Source organism: Loxodonta africana, chromosome 6, assembly GCF_030014295.1.
Source record: "Loxodonta africana isolate mLoxAfr1 chromosome 6, mLoxAfr1.hap2, whole genome shotgun sequence".
Lineage (NCBI taxonomy): Eukaryota > Metazoa > Chordata > Mammalia > Proboscidea > Elephantidae > Loxodonta > Loxodonta africana.
The window spans coordinates 93,403,315-93,423,948 of NC_087347.1; the positions used below are offsets into that span (position 1 = coordinate 93,403,315).

Here is a 20,634-nt window from a genome sequence, read left to right on the forward strand (position 1 = left end):
CCAAACAATATCCTTTAGTATTTCTTGTAGCTTTGGTTTGGTTTTTGCAAATTCTCTAAGCTTGTGTTTATCTGTAAATATCTTAATTTCGCCTTCATATTTCAGAGAGAGTTTTGCGGGATATATGATCCTTGGCTGGCAGTTTTTCTCCTTCAGTGTTCTGCATATGTCATCCCATTGCCTTCTTGCCTGCATGGTTTCTGCTGAGTAGTCTGAACTTATTCTTATTGATTCTCCCTTGAAGGAGACCTTTCTTTTCTCCCTGGCTGCTTTTAAAATTTTCTCTTTATCTTTGGTTTTGGCAAGTTTGATGATAATACGTCTTGGTGTTTTTCTTTTTGGATCAGTTTTAAATGGGGTTCGATGAGCATCTTGGATAGATATCCTTTCGTCTTTCATGATGTCGGGGAAGTTTTCTGTCAGCAGATCTTCAACTATTTTCTCTGTGTTTTCTGTCCTCTCTCCCTGTTCTGGGACTCCAATCACACGCAAGTTATCCTTCTTGATAGAGTCCCACATGATTCTTAGGGTTTCTTCATGTTTTTTAATTCTTTTATCTGATTTTTTTTCAGCTATGTTGGTGTTAATTCCCTGGTCCTCCAGATTTCCCAGTCTGCATTCTAATTGCTCGAGTCTGCTCCTCTGACTTGCTATTGCGTTGTCTAATTCTGTAATTTTATTGTTAATCTTTTGGATTTCTACATGCTGTCTCTCTATGGATTCTTGCAACTTATTAATTTTTCTACTATGTTCTTGAATAATCTTTTTGAGTTCTTCAACAGTTTTATCAGTGTGTTCCTTGGCTTCTTCTGCAGTTTGCCTTATTTCATTTCTGATGTCCTGAAGCATTCTGTAAATTAGTTTTTTATATTCTGTATCTGATAATTCCAGGATTGTATCTTCATTTGGGAAAGATTTTGATTCTTTTGTTTGGGGGGTTGTAGAAGCTGTCATGGTCTGCTTCTTTATGTGGTTTGATATCGACTGCTGTCTCCGAGCCATCACTAAGATATAAAAAAAATAGTAGTGATTTATTCTATAATTGCTCTCTGAGTCTTATCTTGTTTTGTTTTCTTTCAATATACGTGGATGGGCTACTGGATTGTGCTGTCTTATTTGTTGTAGCCCTTGACTTACTTATGACCTATTACCAGCTGGTTTGGGCTGTTGCCAGATATATATGCCTGAGTCTATTCACTATTCTTGAGTAGAATCTGATTTTGGGTCATCAAGTGTGTGCTGCACCCTAACACCTATCCACCTCGAGAAGTAGTGGTGATAGTTGTGTGCTCCAGATTCTATTAGCAGCTGAGGTTCACACTCCGGGGGGGCAGGATGCTGACAGGCTTCCCCCAAGTGTCGTGAGGTAGGTGTGTCTCTATTTCTATAGCACCTTGGTGGGAGGGCTTTGCAGCTGTACCTTAGGCCCCCAATGCACGTATCTCTACAGATTGGTAGGTGTCACCCTCCTTAGACCCCTAAGGCAAGAGGCTAGGTGGTCTGGGGGGAGCTTCAGCCCTCAGTTCCCTGTTGTGGGTCAGTGAGGGCTCTGTTGAATAAGCAGAGATATCAGACCTGGGAAACTTGTTTTCCAGTAAATCCGCTAAAAAGAAATGCAGTCAGATCCCTATCAGAACTGCCTTTGCATTATAATAGCCACCTTGTTCCCTGTAAGGATGAAAGCCCGAGATTTGGATCATATATGCTTGGCTGGAGCTGGTTCTGTGTTTTTAGTCCAATTAGGGAAGGATTTTTGGTCCCTGGGTTTTTTGTGGTTGCTTCTCTCAGGCCGGAAGAATGGGTTAGGAAAAGACCAAAAAAAAAAAAAAGAGGGGGGGAAGCAAAACTGTGGAGCCGGAGCCATTCCTCCCTCTGGCTCAGGAAATTCCAATGTTAATGAAGCCGCCTGGGAAGAGGAGGGGAGGTTTCAGAAAAACAGCAGAGAGTAGGACCCTAGAATATAGCCAAAGTTGCTTATCTTGCTTGGGATGACTATTTTATCTGAGATTCCCGAGCGGCATGTTGCCTATGTGTGCTGGCTGTGTGGAGATTGTCCCCGAGGGTCTGGCCTGCTGAAGCCGTGGTCAGATCCTCCACTGCCAGTCCAAAGCCCAGCGTCAAGTTTCCCCTGCTGGGACGCTGCACTTCCGGCTCCAAAATCAGTCTCTACCTCCTGGGGACTTTTTGTCCCGCCAGCCGCGTCGCCGCGCCGCCTGCGCGGACCAGCTGGGCCCCCTCCCGAGGTTAGTTCAGGGGAGTAGGGCTGTGCCCCGTGTTTGCGCCGTCATAAGATGTTGTGTTCAGCTCCCCTGGGCTCAATCCTAACCCCGGCGCCAAGGTTACCTGACTGGGACGCTGGCTCCAGGCTCCGAAAACAGTTCCTGCTTCCCCGTAGTTGTTCGTTCTCCATCTCTGTCACTCAGGTCAACTCTTTAAATCTGCGTTTGTTGTTCAGGGTTTGTAGATTGTCATGTATGTGATAGATCCACTTGTTTTTCCTAGTCTCTGTTGCAAGAAGGATCCGAAGTGGTGTCTACCTAGTCAGCCATCTTGGCCCCCTCCCTCAAGTTATTATTCTTGTGACATTTAAATTTTATCCCACACAGAACATCAATGCTTGTTCAAAGGCTTGCTGAAGTGGCTATGTTTAATCCAAAATGTTTTCCTCTGACAGTGGAATGCAGACCTCAAATTCTCATAAAAAGGCCAAACTTAATGGTCTGACTGAGACTGGAGGGACTGAGGGGTCATGGTCCTCAGACCCTCTGTTAGCCCAAGACTGGAAACATTTCTGAAACCAACTCTTCAGACAGGGATTGGACTGGACTATAAAACTGAAAATGATACTGATGCGGAGTGTGCTTATTGGCTCACGTAGACACATAAGACTACGTGGGCAGTTCTTGTCTGGAGGGGAGATGAGAAAGCAGAGGGGGACAGGAGCTGGTTGAATGGACATGAAGAATACAGGATGGAGTGAACGAGTGTGATATCACATTAGGTGGAGAGCAGCTAGGGTTACATAGCAAGGTATGTATAAGTTTTTGTACGAGAGACTGGCTTGATTTGTAAACTTTCACTTAAAAAAAAAAGTTCACTTAAAGCACAATTAAAAAAAGTTCACTTCTTATTAAGCCCCACTATCACTCCCATTCCCCTCTTTGGAGATAATCTTTTGCTCTCTACTTTTCTTAAGTGCAAGAGTGGCTGACCTGACTTTCTACTCATTTCTACACCGAAGTGTCTCATGTAGGCTTAGTTTCTTCTTTCCATCTTAGACAAAGAGAATCAACCTTCCTTTCCAAAGTTAAACTCTGCCCTTGGCTCCTGAACTCAGAATAGAAAAGTACTAGATTTGGAGACAGGAGGTTTGGGCTTCATCTTCAGTCCTGTCACTTTCTAGAAACATAATTATTTTAAGACTCAAAACACCTTCATCCATAGTGTTTTGGTAAGAACATAGTGAAATAATGAGCATGAAACTTTTATAAACTCAGAAGCGTTACAAAGATGTTCTTCATTATCTCTATAATATCCTTCTAACACATGAAGGAATTTAGATCATCTACTTTCCCTCTTTCTATTTCAATATCATCAAATCCTTTGAATCCTTCTGTATTAGCTTCTTAGGACTGCCATAAAAAAAGTACCACTAACTGAATGGCTCTTCACAACAGAAATTGTTTCTCTCACAATTCTGAAGTAAAAAGTTTGAAATCAATGTGTTGGCGAGGCCATGCTCTCTCTGAAGACTCAAGACTCCTTGCCTCTTCTAGTTTCTGATATTTGCCGGCAATCTGTCATTTCTTGGCTTACAACTGCTTCCAATTTTTATCTGTCTTCACTTGGCTATCTTTCTGTGTATGTCTATATCTAAATTTCTTTTCTTATTAAAACACTAATCATTGAATTAGGGCCCACCTTAATCCACTATGACCTCGTTTTAACTTGATCACATCTGCAAAGGCCCTATTTCCAAATGAGGTCACATTCACAGGTATGGGGTTTAGTATTTGAATCCTTTGGGGGGACACGATTCAACCCATAATACCTTCCTAATTTTATTTTATCCCCCATGATAAAATAAAAGAATAGAAACTATAGATAATTGCTGTCATCATATTTACCTTTTGGGTTACTATGCTTTTTTCTTTCCTGTTTGCTGGTAAACTTAAAAAGTTTTTTTTCCCTACAATTTTCACAATCCAATTATCTTAGCACCTTATATTCTAGTATCTTGGTTCTGTCTTCCCCTGAAACTGCTCATGAAGTTTTTGATGAGTTTTCATTTTTCTCACTTCCTTATTCTCTGCAGTACTTGACACTGTTGACAATCACCATAACTTTCTAAGTTTCTGTGACAAGGTATTTGTTCTTCTCTGACAGCTTTGACTTAGCTTTCACTTTCTCTTCTTTCTCCCACCCCTAAATTTAGGTGCTACCTAAGGACATGTCTTGCTCTTCTGCTTTTCCTATTTTCTTCCTTGGAAGCCTCATCCATTCTCAAACATTTAATTATAAATTCTGTAAAGCTAACTCTCAAATCTGTCACCTTCCTTATACTTTGCCACAGTTCTGCAGCACATTTCTAACTTTCTCAGGCACACCTTTAACTTTCAATGACCTTAAAGAGTCAAGAGTTCCCATTATGTTCCTCAAATGTGAGAAGAAAGTTTACAGTTCTCAGTGTCCTCTTTTGCAGGGCTAGAGAACAGATCAAGGAACACTAGTCTTTCATCAGGTCTAATTACTATAACCCAAATACATCATTACAGGATTATCCTATAGGGTCGCTATGAGTTGGAATCGACTCGATGGCGCTGGTTTTTTTTTGTTTGTTTGTTTTGTTTTTTTACTTTAACCTAAAGTGGTTTATTTATAGATTCTTATCTTAATTCAGTAATTCCAGAAGTTATGAGGACTCCTCAAATCCAAAAAGTCTGTTTAATCAATCAAAAACATAAAAGATAAAATTGTTGACCAATTTAAATACAGAATTAAAAAATGAAAATATAGAATGTAGTTGACCAATTAGAAAAAAAAAAAGTATAGCACAGGGATTGCATATAGATGGGCACTGTAATAATTAAATATGTGGAAAGCTGTAGCCAGCTCTCTGACACTGGAGTAAGGGCATGCAGGACATATTTTAGTATGTAAGTACATTATGGTGGCAATAGGCAAGTGCTAGTAATTCTGTGCCAAAATTTTTGTTGCAATTTTAGCATATTTTCAGTATAAACCAATGTCTAATTTGATTATAAAATATTTAAAGAATTTATAATTCATTAAGTTGAGCATAGAATACTAGCACTTCCTTGTTGCCACCATAATATACCTACATACTAAAATATGTCCTGCATGCCCTACTCCAGTGTCAGAGATCCGGCTACAAGTTTGAATCATTGGAAATCCTGGTGGCTTAGTGGTTAAGAGCTATGGCTACTAACCAAAAGGTTGGCAATTTGAATCTACCAGGAGCTCCTTAGAAACCATATTGGGCAGTTTTACTCTGTCCTATAGGGTTGCTCTGAGTCCGAATCGACTTGATGGCAACAGGTTTTTGAATAACTATAAATGTAGTTAGAACTGTTAAACTGGAGATAATTTTTAAGAGTAATTAAAAAAATCTATTGAAATTCATCAGCTAGCTTTTCAGTGATAATCCTTAGTGTCATTGGTACTTAATGCTCAATTTCTGAACTGTAGGATCAAAGTCTTCCCTCAACATTACCTCACACCCTAGAGTCATTCCTAGTATCTAGAATTTGCTATTGCTGAAATTGTTCTGCCTTATTTAAATAAATCTTATAATTGGTTTCCTTTTTTAACTACATTTCTGGCTCACTAGAGCAACAGTGAAATGATTGGTAGTCATCTACTTAAGATAGACATCACTAAGTGTGACAGTATAATCATAGCTTAAGATGTTGTACATTTACTGTGGCAGTTGCCATAGAGATTTAAATTTGGCTCTTTAATAAAAAATACATAAATTCAATTTTGAATGCATTAATTTTGGCTAAGCAAGGTGCAGTAGGTTTCCTAACTGAATGCATATATATAGAAATAATAGTTTGTAATTTTGTTTTAGAAATTTTTAAGGGTTTAAATGTAGGTATATATAAAATATCAGGGGCAGTTTATTGAGTTTTCGATAGATACTTCATTAGTTTTGTCATTTGAATCTAGTTCTGCAAAATACTTATTTAATGGTTTAGCGATACTTCATTCATGTACTTTTCCAGGGGGAAAACTAAAGGTGAGAGGGATCAGATATTCTAGCCCAAATTTAGGCATTGCTCAAAGCACAAAAGAGGAACATGAGAGTATACCTTGTAAAATGAGAGCTCGTGATTTCTAGCCCTTGCTTTTCTCTGCTGTCTACAGGACAAGACCCTTCAGTTTTTAATTTACAAATCAGTCCCTGACTGTCCTAGGCCACAGCAATCTTTCCCTTTGTGGAACTTACCCTATACCTTCAAATGATACCTAGATCACACTGGGCTGCCATGTTCTATTTGTTAGTTTACATATCTCTAAATTGACTGAGGTCAAGAACCGAAGTTTGTATATATGTCATCCAAGGAGTCTAGTGCAGTTATAGGTATACAGCTATTTATACTGACTAATGGGTAAAATGAAGGTAGATTGATACCTGGCTACTACACAGAGGTGAGCTCAAGTATAATGCACACATATTACAGATGCATTGAACATAAAAAACCACAAAATTTATGGAAATAAAAACTATATATTTAATTCATGCTGGGATCCATCATAATAAGTGTAAAAGAACCTATGAAGTGCTACTCAAATATAAAACCTTATCAAAACATAAATTCCTAGAGAACATGGCTTTGTCTGCTGTGTACACTTCTATACGCCTCATACCTATCAAGTGCTTGGTACATAGTAGGTACACATTACATGTTGGCTGAAAACCAATCAACCAAAACATTATTCTGAAAGAATGAATTTTTCCTTAACCCTTGAATATGAAAGCTTTCCCTTACCAACAGTTTTAGGATATTTGTGATCCCATAGACCTGGAAGGAGAGAATTCAGCTCCTCATTTCACAGTTACCCTGCCAATCCTCACAAAGCTGGATCCTTTCTGTCATTTTAGCCTCAGCTCAAATGTCCCCTTAGAGGTCTTCCCTGACAATGCTAAGTAATGCACTGCTCCATCCCCCACTCTCCATCTCTGTCACTCACAACCACTCTACTTCATTTAATTTCTTTAAGGCACTCATCATTATCTGAAATTAACAGATTAATTTTCCTATTTATTCATTTATCATCAATCATCTTCCTCTAACATAAGCTCCGTGAGACCAGGGACTCCATCTTTAGCTTGTTATGTCCATATGTCCATCTACTGGCACAAAGTAACTATTTTATAGTTAATGAGTAAATTTCCTGAGTGAAATATTTTCAACCTTTTTTTTTTATTTATTGACAGATTAATCTCATTTAATCACACTGAATATATAAGCAGTTCTTAAAATTTCATAACTAGAAGTATTTTGGAGATTATGACTTTAACTTTCCCTTTTTATATAAGAAAAATAGAACCATGGAACCTTAACTTTATAACATAAATTATGCAAAGCCAATTCATGGCTGTATATATTTAGGGGAAGGGGAACAAAAAACAAAACAAAAAAAAACCCCTGAAACATTCCATTTTCAGAATATTTCAGGCATTATATGTGTAAATCAGCAGGATAACGACCGTTTTTTAATGATTAAGCACACTTAATGGGAGGCTCTAGTAAAATATAGACATGTCAGAATGTGTCAAACTTTCTTATCCAATAATTCTGAACACACTAACATTCATCATATAGCTCTTTTTAAGGTTGTAAATCCAAACAGTTAAACTGAGGTCCTTCAGATCTGGGGTCAGAAGGGCCAAAAAGATTTTTAAAGGTAATGTGGGTAGGTATGGCCTCTCTGTGCACATGAGCCTAGAAGGATCACAAAACAGTATCAAAATTTGAGTGTGTTTCCCCAAAGTGACATTCCAGAGAACTGTCTCTAACAAAATTGTTGGTGTCTCAAGATACTGAAAATCCACTAAAGAGTCAGACACACCTAATTTATTGTTATATTCAGGGAAATTCTGTGTGGCATATTAGAAATACCCCTGTATTTTTTTTAAAGAACAACATTGTCGAACATGTTGTTTTTTATCATAGTTTGGAAATTAATTTCTGAAGCTAATTCATTTCTCATTTCATGTAGCTTTTAATGGTATGATGTAAGGAGACAGGAGAAAAACTTTCCCAACTCCAGTGAAAAACCTTCCCAACAATGTATTTCCAATTTGCATTTCCGAATTAAAAAAAAAAAAAAAAAAAACTCATCCCCATCGAGTTGATTCCAACTCATAGTGACCCTACAGGACAGAGTAGAATTGTGTATTTCTGGGGAAAAAAAAAAAAAAAAAACCTGTAAAAATATCACTCTTCTCTGCTTTATACATTAATGGAAATAAAATGTATATTTTATACATTATTATTTTTGTACCATTTTCATTCCATTTCTTCCACTTCTTATGCATTGAATTCCTATCTGTCTTTCAGAGTTCAATAATTCCCTAATTTTCTTGGCTACCCATCTCAACACTTTCAGAATGTATGGGGAGTACCACTCAGCACTTATTTGCAATAAAGACCCTTACGCTGTAATCTTTTTTATCTCTACATTTATTATCACATAGTATCCTTGATAATAATGACTGTCAGACACAAACATTTTGAATCTTTGTGAATATTTAATTATTCACACTCATATAAATTCATATACACATAAATATATATATATATATATATATAACCCAAACCAATTGCTGTCCAGTCGATTCCTACTCATAGCAACTCTATAGGACAGAGTAGAACTGCCCCATAGGGTTTCCAAGTAGAGGGTGGTAGATTTGAACTGCTGACCTTTTGGTTAGAGAAGAATGCTTATTCACTTTGCCGCCAGAGTAGACAGAATGGGCTAGACATTAGTATTTTTGCAAGTTGGGAGATATACACTTGCAACCCTCCAGAGAAACACTCAAATAAAACAATTTTATGAGCTCATGAAAAAGTAGCATGAGTATCATTCATGTTCGAGTTTGTCATATTTGTGGTATTCTGTGCCTAAAATTCTTTCTTAGTAGTCTCTGCAAATTTCACTTCTACTTATTCTTCCACACTCAGTTTAAACATGGTCTAATTTTCCCAAAGTTCCAGTTAGGATTTTTCTTTCCATTTTCTATGTCCTCACACCATCCCTAACAAATTCAAATTTTGCTCCCCTGTAAGATTTAGTTTCTTTCTGTGTTTAGTTCCAACAGACCTGTTATAAGGCTTATCTTTTGTTGGCCAGATAGCAGGTAATTGTCAATTATTCATGGGATGAATAGATATCAAATAGTACACTCAAAAATATCCAGGAAATTTATACCTTGATTACATTTTAATCTCTACAAAGTTTTATTTATTTTTTTCCCTCTAATTACCTTACGAGCAATTCTGTAAACTAAAACTATGAAGAAATGGGGTAAGCTTCAGCAAGAGGAAATGTTAATATTTTTTAGGTTTCATGACTGGCCACTAATATTAACACCTATTTGTCTGCATCTTTAGTATGTGGGTTCTACTTTTAATTAATGGGAAGTTATATATGGCAACTCATAATTCAAATGTGAATTAGCCAACAGTTAAGCTAGACTACATTAAGACAACTTATATTTAAGAGAAAATATCTAAATGATAGTCTAAGAGAGAAAGTCCAAATAATAGCCTATCTTCTTTTAAGATATATTCCTTTAAAGATCAAATCATTGGAAAAAATGAAATTTGAACATTTTCTTGTAGAACACCCCAGAAAATACGTTAAGACATTTGCTATTATTTTTGTATTTCATGCGTGATGCCTTTTAGCCTCTAGTGCTAAGTTCCATCTTTATAGATGGACATCTATGTTTCCTTTCATCTGAACAAGGATTTAATAAAATGTAATAAAATGGTTTGATTTAGCTGTCAGGAATCTTTGAATGAAGATAATGCTTAGTCAAAGTTTCTACCTGTGAGACTAAAAATGACCTTATATAATAAAGTAATTTGGCCTTTGTTTTTGTGTACTGAGAGATAATCCTTGGAATTGCCTGAGTGACTGAGTGGCTTCATTATCTAAAACCTCCAGAAAACACTTCAGGATTTGTGCAAATGGGTTGGGTGGTGGCGGGGGGCGGGGGGGGCGGCGGCAAAAGGGAGGTGCTGTCCAGGCCACAAAACTCATTTAGTAGCCTGATATCAGCTAATCACATGGAGGGAAAGGGACATGATTTAATTAATGATGTCTATGGGTATCAACATGCCTATGTAATGAGGGCTCAATCATGCATGTGCAGTGAGGCCCTCGTCATGCCTATGCAGTGAGACCCAAATCACAACTATGCAATGAAGCAAATAAAGACTCTAGGCATCAAAGCTCCATGAGCTTCCTGGTTGGTGAGAGACATCAATGCATGTGGGAACGTATAGCGCCCTTTGGGACACAAGGCTTCACATTGGGAACCCTTTGTGGCCTTGTACTATCTCTTCTTTGTGCTGATCCTGATTTATATCCTTTTCACAGTGGTAAATCTGTAATCATTAAGTATAGCACTTTCTGAGTTCTGTGAGTTGTTCCAGTGAGTTATTGAACCCTAAGGAGCACTGGGAGCTGGCAGGTCAGAAGTGAAGGAGCTTAGTGAGGCCCTGAGCTTATGGCTGGTGTTTGCCTATTTGGTGGGCTGAAGGACTGTGTTCTTTTAACTTGTGTGATCTGACCTAGCCCCAGGTGGCTAGTGTCAGAGAAAGAAGCATAACATGGAAGGCTGATATCAGAACTGAACAAAAAAGTTGGAAAATGGGGATTTTTTATATCCTCACAGCTGGTATCTCCTGATCTAATGCTTTTAAAATATAGAATAGATGTGATACAGTCTATAGAAGTACTGTCTCAGTTACCCCTGAAATAGAGATATTTAACTTTGTGATTTAAATTAAACAAACCCTTCTTGGAATAGCAATGGTTTAAGACAAAAAGGTGGTCTAGATGCCAGAAAATCTAATTTTAAGCACAGAAGCTAAAAAATCAATTCGATCTATTTGCAATGTATTTAAGGTTTGGCCTGAACAAAATAGGTAACCAGAGAGAAGTTTGCTATGCTGAATTATTAATATTGGTTTATATTCTTTAAGGAGGCTACACATAAACATGATCTCAGTTTATAATATCTTAGCCTTTTTTTAAAGAGGCTAATAAATATCTATATTAACGTTAAGAGAACACTTTATCATATCTAAAGGAAAATATACCACAAAACCATCTCCACTGAAACTGTGGAAAATACATGAACTTAGTTCAGTCAAGTTCACTTAACTGAAATATTCCACTATGGTCTGGTTTCTACAACTGCTAAAATAAAACAAAAGGACTCAAGTTTTATGCAATGATAGTCCACTGTGATCATATTTGAATTCATTAGTTTTTAAAAAAGGCAATGCAATCTAAAAGAAATAACTCAGGGAGATTTTGTGTAAATGGATTTCTGCCCAAAATGATTATGACTGACATTTTCACTTGTCAAAATTGAATCGTGTGGACATTTCTAGAAAATCCTTTATGTTCACCTAATACTTTAAAAAAACTGGACACTATAATCCCCAAAGGTCTACAAACTTTTCCACCTCATTTATCATACTATTCTGTTCAATGGGAACCTCTGCCTTTCATCTTTCCATTTTTTACTTTGTCAGCTCTCCTTTCTTTTGCAATTCATTGCTTGAGCAATTTGGAAATAAATGGATTTCACATTATAAGACACTTGGTTATGTTTTTCAAATAAACATGCTGTTCTTGTGATTTAGAAGAGAAAGAAAATTGGGATGTTTAATTCCACCCCATTAATTAAAATATTTGTTATTGTTAACACAGATTATAATTTTAATGGTACTGATAATAATAAAACTAAATATCCATAGTACAATACGGTTTATAAAAAGCTTTAAAATATATTATTCCTTTTAATCCATGAAGCAGTCTGAGAGGTAGATTGTTAGAATCAGGTCAACAGGAATGATTAAAAGTAACTGGGCTATGAAATACTGAGAATCTGTCCTGAAGTAGAGACATCTACAGTTGGAAGAAACCACTTTTTGTGTGTGCGTGTATTTTAATTTTTTAACAGCTTTATTTAAGTATAATTGATATATAATAAACTGTATATATTTAAATTGTACCATATAACAACTAATGACATATGCATCTACCTATGAAATCATCACCACTATTAAGATAATGAATATATCCATGACCCCTCAAAGTTTTCACGTGTCCCTTGGTAATTCCTTCCTCCAGCCCTTGCCTCCATTACAATGTTGGCTTGAAGTAGTAAGAGCCCACATCCTTATCTTTTACTTATCTTAGGGGGTAAGCATTTAGTTTTGAAATATTAAATATTAGGCAGGCTTTTTTGTACATACCCTTTATCAGGTTGAGGAAGCTCCCCTCTATAATTACTTTGCTCAGAGCTAAAAAAAGTTTTTTTTTTTTTTTCTTTTTAAATAAGGAATACAAGTTGGGTTTTGTCAAATAGTCTCTCTACATCTATTCAAGCAATCATTTTATTTTTTCTCTTTTAGTTCACATGATGAATTACAGTGATAGACTTTTTTAATGTTAAACCAACCTTGCATTCCTGGTATGAATCCACTTGGTCTTGATTTTGATAACTTACGTATCATTATATTTGATTTCTTAATGTTTTATTTAGAATTTATTACATCTATGTTCATAAAATCCACCAGGGACTCCTTGGAAACTCTATGGGGCAGTTCTACTCTGTCCTATAGGGTCGCTATGAGTCAGAATCTACTCGACGGCAGTGGGCTTGGTTTTTTTGGTATGTTCATAAAGGATATTGGTCTATAGTTTTGTTTTCTTGTAATTTTCTTTGTCGGGTTTTGGTATCTGAGTAACACTGACCTCATAGAATTATTTGAAAGGTATTATTTCCTCTTCAATTTCCAAAAAACCGTTTGGGAAGAATCGTTTTTATTTTGACCCAAAATGTTAGCAGAATGTATGGGTGAAGTCATCTGGATATGGAGATTTATTTTGGGGTTGTGTATATATATATACACATATATATATATATTTAACTACAAGTTCCATTTCTTTAATAAATATAGGGCTATTCAGGTTATCCCCTCTTGTGAGTTTTGATATTTTGTGTTTTTAAGGAAGTTGTCCATTTTACTAAGTTGTTGAGTTTATTTGCATACTGTTGTTTGTTCATAATAGTCCCTTATAATTCTTTATACATCTATAGACTTCAAAGTGATGTCATCTCTCCAATTACAAATACTGGTAATTTATTTGTGCCATCTCTCAATTTTTCCTATTAAATCTGGATAGAAATTTATCAATTTTATTGATTCTTTTTAAGGAAACAGCTTTTGGTTTTATTGCTTTTCTCTAAAGTTTCCTGTTTTTATTTCATTGATTTTTGCTTTGATATTTCTTCCATTTACTTTGGGTTTACTTTGCTTTTTTTTTTTTTTTCCCCCCCAGTTTCTGAAGATGGAAGCTGAAGTCACTAATTTTAGACCTCTCTTCTTTTCTAATATAGGTATTAAATAATATAAATTCCCCCCTTAGTACTTCTTTAGTGGCTCCACAAATGTGGATATGCTGTGTTTTCATTTTCATGCAATTCATGATATTATTAATTTTCTTTTTGATTTTTTCTTTGACCCACAGGTTATTTAGAAGTATGTTATGTAGTTTCCCAATATTTGAAGATTTTCAAGAGATCTTTCTATTGTTAAGTTCTAGGTTAATTCCATTGTGGTCAGAGAATACCTCTCAATAACTTGAATCTTATCATATTTCTTAAAATTTGACTTATGACCCAGAAAATAGTTTATATTATTAAATGTTCTGTGTGCACATGGAGAGTGTATATTTGACCATTGTTGAGAGGAGTGCTCTATAAAAGCCAGTTGAGTCAAATTGGTAGGGTTGTTCAAATATTCCATATCTTACTGGTTTTCCGTCTACCTTTTCAATAAATTATTAAGAGTATTAAACCTCCCAGTATCATTTTCAATTTATCCAATTCTCCTTGTACTTTTATCAGTTTTTCTTCATGTATTTTGAAGTTTTGTTATTAGATATATAAACATTTAAGTTTGCTATGTCCTCTTAATGAACTGGCCCTTATTATCATTTTGAAATGATTTTTTTTTCTCCCTAGGGAAATATACTTTCCTCTGAAATATCGTTCTTTTGAGTAGTATTGGCATGGTGTATGTTCTACCATATTTTTAATTTATGTATGTCTTTGCATATGAAGTGTGCTTTTTGTAAACACCATATTGTTGGATCTTCTTTTGTTATTCAGTCTGAGAATTTATACCTTTTAATCTTAATTTTTAGATTATTTACATTAAATATGATTATTGATGCAAAAAATTTGCTTTTTCTTTTCTATTTGTGTCTTTTATTCTTTCTTCCTTTGTTCCCTCTTTTCCTATCTTCTTTTGAGTGAATATGTTTTTATGATTCCATTTCATTCTCCTGGTTGTCTTATTAGCTATAGCTCTTTCTCTTGCTATTTGAGTAATTGCATTAAGTTTTATACCATTTGTATTCAACTTATTAGACTCTTCTATGTACTCTGCCCAATGCCTATAAATTACCAGGTTTCCAGTCTAATTGACAATAATGGGAACTCTCTGGTCTATGCGAGAATTGGGTTTTGTTGCCTTTAATCTTTCATCAAATTTTCATATGCTTGTAAGTGCCTATACTTTCTTGGGCATAAAAGATCAAGTGATGCTGTTGTAAATAAATACATAAATGGATGCAAAGTCTAAACATTTGTATCTTTTTTACTTACCTAGAATTCACGTAGACCACAGCTACAAATTTGCAATAACTTCATTATTATCATAATTGTCTTTTACAGTTGAGGTTAATTTATTTGCCTATATTCACAAGAAAGTGACAAGAAAACCTCATACAAATTTATAAAAGCAATTATTACAGTTTCTTGTCAATAATAACTATGTATCTCTGAAATAAAAATATGGTTCTTTGAGAGTAAAAGAATATCACACCTTATTCACCTCTGTACCCTCGGCATGTGGAGAGCATACTACATGTTCAATACATGTTTGTTGTGCAACAACTGAACTGGATATTAGACTCAGGTCTTCTGGTTAATAAATCCTCAACATACTCTCATTTTACTAAGTCATACTTCTTTCCATCAAATTAATTTAAAGAGAAATGGGGGTCTCATTTCTTTGCTAATGCACTATTCTTGCATTTTCTTACTCAATATTTTCCGCAGTTGGGGCACTAGCTATTAAGCACAAACATTCATGTCATGAACAGGAAAGTAAAACATAAATCAAGAGTCTAATAAAAACCAAAATATATCTTTTGTTTCTATTGAAAACATGGAAACTAAAGACAATCATATGTTTAAAGACATTTGAAAAACAGTCACTCAAGAGTATTTTATTTCTTAATAACCCCAAACAACCAATCACAAGAAATCCGTGTAATTTTCTAGGGATCTAGTCATGCTTAGAGCCATCAGTTGCACTCCCTCTATCTCCTTGGTGTTTATATCAACTATTAGCATCTTAAATATTCCTTTTTTTATTCATTTATATATCTGCTGCATTTTCTGATAATGTTCTGTGTTATCACACAAGTTTAGCAGGTGAGAAGAAAAGAAATGCATAATTTTAGGAAAGAAAGGAAAACAGTAGGCAATGTGATCACAGGCAATAGCAGTGTTATTGTGTTGCTTTTGTTTCTTCTAACGTAATTCCAGCACAGCACCCAAGGAGTATTGGTTGATGAATAAGGAAACAATAGTCTCATAATTACATCTAAGAGTAAAAGCCAATTATTTTTAAGCTTTTGGATGAATGGACTTAAAAAAAAAATCATCTATTGTTTTCTTCACTTTGAGAACTACACCGAGTAACAAGTTTGGGGACCCAAATTTCCCCAAGGGCTGTGCAAAGATATACCATGGGCCTCATGACAAGACATTACTGAATATGGTACTGTATTTTTGGACTCAAGTTCCATCAGACTATAAGTCTATAAGTAAATATGAGAATAATAAAATTCCATTAACAAATGGCATTCTCAGACATTCAGCCATAAGGAAGGTTTATAGGCAAAAGAATAGTATAACAAAGTCATTCTAGTACTTCTTAGATCATTCAGATTATAGAAAGTCAAAGTAAACCTTATTTCCAAATTTTGACATTTTCTTACACAGCATCACACATATTATATTAAGTTACAAAAAATCTTAACTTTCTAAATGAGAAATTAAAAGGCATAACTTGAACTTCATAGTTAAAAATATCTAAATTGTAATAATTTTGTTATGCAAATAGTTTGGGGAAATTGATAGAATGTTTAAAATATTTTACATTAAATTCTAGGAAGGAAAAAACAGCAGTATTATTAACTTATTTTTTAAAATGATAAATATGTGGTTTGGAGACAAAAAAATATGTCAATGCTTATCTGTCTCTTAGCATGGGGGCACATTTATGTGTCCATAATAAATTGTTGAATATAATAAAATATGAATATAATTTACATGCTTCTTAGTATATTTACCAGGGATTAATCCCCAATTTTCTCTTACTTGGAAGGTCATTCAATAAATAAATTTGCATTATTTAAAATGATTCATGTTACTTAATGCACCATCTAGAGTTCCTTTATCCACAGGTCACTCTTAAAGTTGTTTGAGAATAATCTCAGGCAGCACTTTCAAATTCAGCTCACATAAACACTTCCAAGTTTCAGTTCAAAAACACGAAGTTATTTAGTAGGGTATTGCATTATTTAAAATATAATGCCCTTCTTTATTTCAAAAATTGAAAGCTCTGATGTCTTTTTACTCTGAATAAAATACTTATTTTTTAAAAATTTTAAAAATACCTATAATTTCCCATTTAACAGTAAAACTGCATGCAATAAGACTCTAGCAAAGCTTCTAAATATGTACTAAAATGATCAACTAATCAGTAATTTACATCACTTTGCAAAAAAAGATTTGACAGTAAATTACTGGGTCTGATATGTGCATGCTATGGCATAGTATGTTCAGTGTCAAAAAGTAAAATAAATTGCAATTACCCTAAAAGACATTTCAAGATTCTCTCCACCCCAGATATCCATTCCTGCATCGTAAGTTCCTATCTCTTCAAAGTAGTTTCTGTCAATAGAAAATAGGCCACCAGCCATAGTAGGGGTCCTAGTTGAAAAAACAAAAAGAAAAGAATATCTTTTGAAAACAATGTGTGGAGTTTAATGAGACTGCAGCAAGTACTGTTTAGACATTTTAAGTTAAAAAAAAATGAAAGTACTAAAAAATTTCAAGCTGGAAACTTAAAGCCAAGGTATGAGGTTTTTAAAATTAATAAATAGCATTTTATTTCACATTTTTCATTGAACTAATTTTAGATGAGTTTATGTTTTTCTTAGAAGTGATCAAATAGATAAATGGAAGGAACATTGGCTGTTTAAGACGGAGGCATCTATCTACATTCCTTCTAAAAGGCATAGTGAAGAGAAATTAGTGCGAGTTCTGATCTTTTGTCACATAATTATATGTCATTTTAGTGTGAACTCTAGGAACCTATGGACATGCTTTCTCTATGAAAAGATGAATAACCTATTTAATTATGTAAATTATTAAATGTTATAATGTATAGAAAATAAGTATCTAATGATTACCACAAAAAATATTTTTAACATAAGAGCATTACATCTAATTGTTTATCTTCTCTTTACCTAATTAAAAAGAATAGAATTAATCATTAGCCCTATGGATAATCATAAATCCCATATACTCTCCCGCAATTTAGAAAGACATTTGGCATGAAATCTAAAATATTTTTTCCCCTAGGAATAAATGTCTTTTGGTTCTCACATTTAAAATTTCTCTATACCCACTGCCGTCGAGTGGATTCCGACTCATAGCGACCCTAGAGGACAGAGTAGAACTGCTCCCTAGAGTTTCCAAGGATTTCTCTATAGGAACTTAAAATTTCTCTGTAGGAACTTAAAAATGTTAAGTTTCAAAGTGATTAATTCAATAAAGACAATGATTAATGCATGAACTATTCCAGTCTTTCTATGTAAGCAATGTGAATTAAAGCTAAATAAGAAAATTCTAGTTCTTCCAAAATGGATCCATACTGGCCAGGATTATGTTTGAATGCTAATAGTAGTATGTTGTTGTTGTTGTGTGTCATAAAGTCATTCCGACCCACAGCAATATTGTAATAGTAGTATAGTGGTTCTCAACCTTGCTAGTATGTTAGCAGCACCTTTAAAAAAATATATCCATGCTTGCTTGCATCCCACACTCCAAAAATTCAGATTCAATTAGTTTGGGGTGGGGCCAGATATCTGGTATTTTATAAAGTTCCCAGGTGATTCTAATATGCTGCCAAAGATGAGAAACACTGATCCACTAATTTAGATTTGAAAAGTGCTCATCCAAGTAGTCTGTGAGATTTTTTTAAAAAATGTATTGCTTTTCTCAAAATCATATCCTCCTCTGCCACAGATTATGCTCATATCTTCTATTTAAACAGTATACTGTTATTGTTGTTAGGTGCTATTGAGTCGGATCTGACTCATAGCTACCCTATGTACAATTGAACAATACACTGCCCAGTCCTGTACCACCCTTACAATTGTTGCTATTTTTGAGCTCATTGTGGCAGCCACTGTGTCAGTCCATTTCACTGAAGGTCTTCCTCTTTCTCCCTAACGCTCTACTTTAGCAAGCATGATGTACTTCTCCAAGGACTGGTCCCTCCTGATAACACGTCCAAAGTATGTGAGACATAGTCTTTCCATCCTCGCTTCTAAGGAGCATTCTGGCTGTACTTCCTCCAGGATAGATTTGTTTGTTCTTCTGGCAGTCCATAGTATCTTCAATACTCTTCACCAACACCGTGATTAAACAGTATAAAAAATATAATTTTTTTTTTTGTATAGTCCATGGAAAAACCACCAAATAATATTGTACCTGGACATCTACCGTATTGCGAAATTGTGTATTTTTCCCAGTGCTCTCACTGTTTTATACTCAGGTAATTCACCATCCATCACCATCCATCAGGTGTAGTAGCAGAGCCTTGCTCAGCCTCAGAGCTGTTTTATCGCTTTCAGTTTTGCTGGGTTCCTGTCTTGAACAGTACCACTGACCTTCTGAATTACAATGAGAAACACTAACAAAGCTATACATATAGTAATTATGCAGTAGCCATGACCCTCACCTAACTGAGGTTTTGGAACTCTATGGCAATAACTATATAAGGTATTACAGTGCTGGATAGTCTATTTCATAAAATGAGAGACAAAAATTGCTGCAATTATCCAATCATATTGCAACCGAGTGCTTAAGAATGTTAAGTGCTGCATTTTTAATGGTCAGTTCCGAGTGCCTACCCACTTATCTGCTTACTAATAAAGTACTAATGCATTTGAACTTAAATAAGACACATGCTGAGTTTCTTACAGTTGGTCACCATTCCTATAAATATGTGAAAAATAGATAATAAATGGGTAAAAATAAATTACGCATTTTTTAAACCATAACAATGACTCAAATAAATTTTACTTACACTTGAAAGTAATAAGAAAAAAAAAAGTAAGATTACAATTCCTCAAAAAATCCTGTATTTTTCTGAAGACACTTTTAGATTTTTTTTTCAAATTTTCAATGTCAGCTCTCTCACAGTCTGAAAATGACATATTAAGTAATATTTAACATCTGCAGCCATAGCCAGTGCTTTGCAATGTGTTTTGTCTAAGTTAACTGCTATGTAATATGTTTAATACTTTATTTACATATGCCTGTATGGACCTTAAGAGTTCAAGAGTGCCTAACAAATTAAAAACCTGGATTAGGGTTGAATTAATTGGAATGATTTGATTTGTCAAGTTGTTGTATACAATGTCAAAGCAACCAACCAATTCAATCAATTTTGTTTGAGAAAAAAAAAAATTCAATGGCTGTGAACACTAACTACCACATAGTAAATAGATGAAGACAAATTGAGTTAATACAGGCAAAATATTTAGCACAGTGCCAGGCATATAATACTTAATAAGGTTATGTGATATGTTGCTTTTATTGCAGTTAATTATTTAAACAAAAGCCTATTGAACTAATTTCTTGTTTCTTCTTTATTGGAATTATGTGGCACAAATTGAGAAAAAGTACAATGAATCGTTGATTCATATGTAAGTCTTTCTAATGGAGGTGTTAATAACTTTTGGTATCTACTAACTTAGGAAAACTGTTTCTCTGTGGTCAGATAAGTGTCTTTGGTGCATGTCCTGGAGGTATTTATACCAGTGGACCCAGAGCAAGGGAGGTGAGATTTGCAGTCACACATGCCTCTGCTTCTCTCCTGAGATTAATACCACAGTAGTCTTCTGCGGACCTCAGAAGCTGTTTTTAGTGTCACTTTAAAAGACCAATGTCCTGCTTTAAACTATGACAGAGATTAGTCTATC

The 20,634-nt window shown here is 34.9% G+C and overlaps 1 protein-coding gene across 4 annotated transcripts in view; it reads right to left on the reverse strand.

Moving 5' to 3' along the window:
• GALNT13 (polypeptide N-acetylgalactosaminyltransferase 13) overlaps window positions 1-20,634 on the reverse strand; it is a 537,747-nt gene that overhangs the window by 219,859 nt on the left and 297,254 nt on the right. For all 4 annotated transcript variants that reach the window (XM_064287133.1, XM_064287134.1, XM_064287132.1 and 1 more), the window contains one exon: window positions 17,233-17,350. In XM_064287133.1, coding sequence (XP_064143203.1) covers window positions 17,233-17,350 — 118 coding nt within the window. The remainder of the gene's footprint in view (window positions 1-17,232; window positions 17,351-20,634) is intronic.